The 5,286-nt window shown below is 53.3% G+C and overlaps 3 protein-coding genes across 3 annotated transcripts; 2 read left to right on the top strand and 1 right to left on the bottom strand.

The window, feature by feature from the left end:
- Nucleotides 1–532: 532 nt before the first annotated feature.
- Nucleotides 533–826, top strand: GLOTRDRAFT_41055 (uncharacterized protein; the record flags this gene model as incomplete). Its single annotated transcript, XM_007867337.1, has 1 exon — nt 533–826. A coding segment is annotated over one exon (294 nt), but the record flags the coding sequence as incomplete, so codon positions are not given.
- Nucleotides 827–1,144: 318 nt separating this feature from the next.
- GLOTRDRAFT_129261 (uncharacterized protein) lies at nt 1,145–3,491 on the bottom strand (the record flags this gene model as incomplete). The annotated part of the gene is made up of 7 exons (XM_007867862.1): nt 1,145–1,203; nt 1,271–1,289; nt 1,350–1,537; nt 1,593–1,794; nt 1,861–2,351; nt 2,414–3,128; nt 3,186–3,491. 7 exons carry the CDS (start codon nt 3,489–3,491, stop codon nt 1,145–1,147), a joined length of 1,980 nt encoding a protein of 659 aa, XP_007866053.1.
- Nucleotides 3,492–4,828: 1,337 nt separating this feature from the next.
- On the top strand, nt 4,829–5,156 carry GLOTRDRAFT_129260 (uncharacterized protein; the record flags this gene model as incomplete). Its single annotated transcript, XM_007867861.1, has 2 exons — nt 4,829–5,026; nt 5,079–5,156. The coding sequence occupies 2 exons, from the start codon at nt 4,829–4,831 to the stop codon at nt 5,154–5,156; spliced, it is 276 nt and encodes a 91-aa protein (XP_007866052.1).
- Nucleotides 5,157–5,286: the final 130 nt, after the last annotated feature.

The raw sequence follows: 5,286 nt of genomic DNA, 5'->3' as shown, positions 1-5,286 counted from the left end.
CACTCCCACTTGCTCGTCCCAGCCCTAGAGGTCGCCTCGATGCTCCGCCACCTGACCAAGCGGTCCCATCACTTCCATGTGACGCTCCCGGTCACGTGCTAATTACCTCCGGCCGCTTGCTGACTGATGCTGGCCTCATGGTGACTCGTATGCGTCCGCACCTTTCGGTATCTTGATGGAAACGAGGGGGAGTGAGTGCTGGAGGGTGGGCATGAGGACAATGCCCCTCGATAGAAGCACCCGCGGGCCCCGGAGCTAATTCATCTAGAAGTTGCATTGGTTAAGTCGCTCCGGAGCTCCTGTTCGCGGAGATAAATCGTGGAATGGGTCCGTGTACGCCTCGGGGATGCTAGGAAGGTCGGAGCTAAATAGAGCAAGTCTTTAGAGCCCATAGAAGCCTAGAGGCGTGTGAGCGCTGTGTCGAATAAGCTCCGGAGGGCTTGTACGATGTGCTGAGTCCGCGTTTTCGGGAGTCAGACGATCCTGAGGCTTATCAACGGGCACGCCCGTTGATGTCTTCCATTTTACTCGGAAACACAAGACCACCGACCACGCCTGCCAGATGTTCTGTAACCCGGCGAGCTTCTCAGGGCTAGTGGATCAAAATGGTAACTGGGTGTTCAATACATCAATCGCGGAACAGACGAATGTTTGGTTTGGGGCATTCCAGTCGATTGTCCGGGAGATGGAGGTTGTACGTTACAACTTTTTCTTGGACGAAATGGTGAAGCGCCGAAACCGCTGGATCGTCGAGGAGCTCGCACGCAAGGGTCACGGGCCATGGCACGTCCCCGCCGATTGTATAATGGGTACGCAAGACATGTAGACTAAGCAGATTTTAGATATATCTAGAAGAATTTACTTTTTCGCACTAAATGACTCTTATATTTTAGTAAGATATATGATATCTTGAGAGCCCACTAAGCACCCGACCCAGCCTCGTCATGGAAGGAGCTAGTATCCAGAATGGTATCATCTTTTCGAGTCCATGGAAGATGTCCGGTATGCCCAGCGCCTGGCATACCTCGTTGCATTCATGAGCCAACATCCACTTCATCATGTCATTCAAACATGCGGTTCCCAGCGGTCCATCCTCGTGCCTGAAGAGTGGATGAGTGACTGTCTGTGCCCAAGCAGTTGCAACCTACTGATAGCTCTCCCAATCGAACAAGACAGCCTCACTAGTTCCTGGGTCAATAAAGCCTGAACGGGATGGGAACACTAGCTTAGCAGATGCCACAGATAGCGGATGGATGATTCAAGAACAGACCTTGAAACCCTAGGAAAACCTGTACACGACCAGAGTGCCACCACGTGAAGTGCGTGAATGCATCAATTGTACAGCTGACCATGTCCACGGAATCTGCTCGCTGATCCCAAATGATGTCGACACGATGAGCATCAATCTCCTCCTCACGCCTGGGCTGAATGATCCAATACGAGACCTCCGCGTCGTCACCAATATCAGGTCTGGACGGTGCAGAGCTGCGGGCCGTCGGAACCATGCGTAAGAGGCCTGTTTCTAGAAACTTGAAAGCTTAACAAACGATAGTAAGTAGGCACGTCATTGGTTAAGTATATATAAGACGTACGGTGAATAATCACACCCTTTGTATGAGCCAAGTGCTTGAACTCGGCCACGGACGTATGGAGTACGCATAAACGGCACATCTCCGCCCAGAGATGAATGCCTTGCATTTTGTTCCACTCTGCAGAAGCAGGGGGAGCAGCGGTCGGAATGAATGATGTCTTCCCGATATATGCTGTGGTTTCACCATGTTCGAGAACATCGAGCTGATATGCCGAAAGAAAACGAGAATGAGAAAGATGCACACGTAGCCACGAGGAGCACCAACGTACCAAGTACAGCTCCTTGCGACGCGATATCTGTATACGTTCCGCTCGGCGCACTTCCAATATATTGGCCCCCGTCCACGGAGGTTCCTGAATACTATACACATCTAGGGGGACCGGGTCAACAACACCAGCCGCCTCAAGCATGTCGCGGTTGGCCTGCATCTGCTCGTGATCGAGCCCAATCACTTGTCGGACACCCTTAAGCAGCATGACTGGCAGTGCACCGTCATCCGCATTCTTGAGCCATCCGGTCACCAGTTCCGTCATGTCATCCTCGCATGATTTGGCAGCGTAAACGTCAAGATCAGAGTACGGCGGAACAGCATCAGTCAAAGCGGAAGGTACTGCGGCATCGGTAGCAGACGACATGGAACTTGGCTTTTGCTCGACGTTCTCATCCGCCTCGTTAGCGTCGACATCGATTACCTCTGCCTCTGTAGGTGGCGGCAGTGCCGCACTGGCAGGCCGTGGAAATGGTTCCGGTAGAGGTGCACCTGCACACGTAATGTCAGTGGATAAGCATACTCGCTGGTATAGGCATTCTGCAAACACGTACCTTGCCTCCGTGCCGCTACCCGTGCCCCCATGCGCCTCGCAAAACTCCTCCAAGTTTCATCACTCGTCAGAGCAGCCACCTTCTCGTTGTCAGGCGCCACGATCCACTCCGACTGACACTCGTAGTAACGCTGTCTTTTATTAGATGGCATTTCGTAACCAAAGACTTGGAGAAACCTGTCCTTGAGGCTAGTGCCGCTGGCTTCTGCTGCGAGTCTCAGCATGTGTTCCATCTTGGGAGCCATATCCCGCAGTTGTTTCAAAGGGAATAGGCCCGGCGGCGTCTTCGAAGAGGGGACCTTCGAGAGGTCAATTGCCTGAGATCCTGACACACATGGTGATGCTGCAGAGGCGGCCTGTCGACTCCTCTTCTCATCGGCCGGAGGGGGAGGTGCGAGAGCAGCCAGAGCACCCTCGTCGTCAGGAGAGCGGGGCCGTTTGATTCCTCCATGGGCGACGCCAAGATAGACAAGGAAGTCACGCAAGTCAGTGACATCTTCAGAAGAGCGCAGGAGGACTGTCCTGTCGGCGTCTTTTGGCAGCTGTAGAACTTTCTCGACAGCGATATCAGTCCATTGCTGGTGGCGGCGGTCGAAAAATTGCACAAAGCTGTCGACTCGAAGTCCTAGGTGTTGGAGTTCTCGGGTATGGTCAAGCAACTTGAATATACCCGGGACGATACAGGTGAGGAGGCAACACTTAGGCTGCTGCCCATTCTGAGAGTGTGTGAGTACGTGCACTTCGCTGGCGCCAGGTGCCTAAAAAGCGCTCACCTCGTTCCAGAAGAGGACACGGACTTCGCCGTCGATCTCTAGCTGGCGCCTCCGTGCCAGACCTGCCATATCCGCGGCCTTCTTGCGGGCATCATTCCTCTCGTGGAATGCTTTCGCATAGTCAGGGGGGAGCGCACGAGAATAGTCCTGACGAGCTTTAGCAACCGAGGACTGGTCACGGTCGCCATTTGCAGCCGTCTGGGTAAGGACTTGAGTCATAGATAGACTCTCCTTGGGAACTGATGCTGGGATTGCGAAGGATGGTTGGACTTGCAAGTCCGTAGCAGGAGTCCTGTGCGGAATCATGGGGTAGTCTCGTTCTGTGAGCTTGTGTTCCTTACAACCGCCGGCTTCCCGACAGCACGAAGCACAAAGCTTCGGCACCCTGAGACATTTCTTCGAAGCTATACGTGGTGTTCCCTTGAAGCTTCTGCATCCTGCCGCACCGCACAGGATGCTCTCAGAGCCCTGCGTGATTGGCTGGGAAGCCACCGGAACGTCGACCGTGCTTTGATGAGCACCATCAGCAGCCATAGATGGTCCTGCATGGTTTGAACCCATTTGCTGTCGCACTAGCTTTTGTTGAATGTGGGCGGGTAGTCGTGAAAATTGTATGATAGGAGTTATGTTGTGGTGCTTTTGGCAGCTCGGGCAGTAGGCCTTCCAGCGTCCATAATTCTCTGGATTGGAGGTACCAGCGTTGAATGTGGCTTTACGTAAGAGCACACCACACGTCGGACAGACAGCAGTACGGGCGTCATGCGGGAAAGGGTCCATGGTCCCAGTAGCGTAAAGGATGCAAGTCAAAATAAAATGATTTAGCTGTTGACTAGTACTACCTACTATACAGGACACGGAAAAGGAATTATGCCTCTTGACAGGGGCGGGTGGGCGGCGCAGGACAGCGCCAGCATCCTCGGGCGGGAAGGCCATAACAGGCAAGAGTCGGGGCGGTAGATTATCGATCCGGATGCAGGCCGGCGACTCAAAGGACGCACGGACAGTCCGCGGACAACTGACAGATTATCACCTGGACAGTCCACGGACACCTTTGGGATAAGTGCATGACGTGTCCGCGTACTGTCCGCGTACTGTCCGTTCCCAGTAACTTATACGTTCTGCGCTACTGGGACACAAATGCCCGTCTCAAGGCTGAATAACACTCAGATCTGTATCTCTTCAGCATATCGAGCACGCAAAGGTCAAAATCCCACAAGAACGACCCTCATACATGGATGTCGAAGCGTCCCGCCAACCAGTCAACAGCCCGCACTATGGTGATCGACTACCCCATATAGGTTTGTTTGGCTGGCACAAACAAAATTTTGCGAATCGCGGTTTCCGGACTTTTATGCAAGGCACTGTAAGACTTCGTGCGTCTTTCATGTACAGTGGTGGTTCTTTCTCTGCGAATCAAGAGATTACCTGGTCTTTGCTTGTGTGATCTCGCCTTTCGTAAACGAACTACTCGTATCCTGTTGAGAACGTCTAAGTCCTCTTAGCTGAGTCTCAACATTTTTTGACCTTCTTTAACTCTTGCTTCTGACCTCGACGTCGTTGCGGCCTGATCAACCGTCTATCGGCTGTCGTCGTGTTTTACAGGTATACCTAGGGTTATAACTATGCCGGCTAGAAAGACGAGAATGACTACTCGTCGAGGTATCCCAGGTGAGTTGGATATTGCTTCGTTGGATAACTCCGCCGCGAACGTCAGTGTCGCGAGCGTTGAGGAAGTCGACTCCGCCCCTGCACCAGGTGCTGCAGGCGAGCGCGTTGAGCCGCCGTCCGTTCCCTCGGTAGGGAACGCTGACGCACGCCCCGTGGTTCACGGTGAGGCAATGGTAACTAACGGGACCGAGGCTCAGTCTGTATTGAGTGGTCATCCCTTATCAGGCACCGAGGGACCAGGCGCTCCTTCGTCGCCGCCGTCTTCGCGCACCTCGACCCCTTCCTTCACACTTCGGCGAGTAGACTGGTCTGAGGTTCGAGAAGATGGAGATAATGTTGGAGGTGGTATCCCCGCTTCGTGGTGTGATAGAGTTAATCTACAGCCTAATATGTTAATTGATATTTTGTCTGGTATCGAGGATGCCAATGAAAG

The sequence above is a fragment of the Gloeophyllum trabeum genome (assembly GCF_000344685.1).
Source record: "Gloeophyllum trabeum ATCC 11539 unplaced genomic scaffold GLOTRscaffold_00006, whole genome shotgun sequence".
Taxonomy (NCBI): Eukaryota; Fungi; Basidiomycota; class Agaricomycetes; order Gloeophyllales; family Gloeophyllaceae; genus Gloeophyllum; species Gloeophyllum trabeum.
The sequence above is the reverse complement of the archived record's forward strand: the minus strand, read 5'-3'. Positions and strand labels throughout refer to the sequence as shown.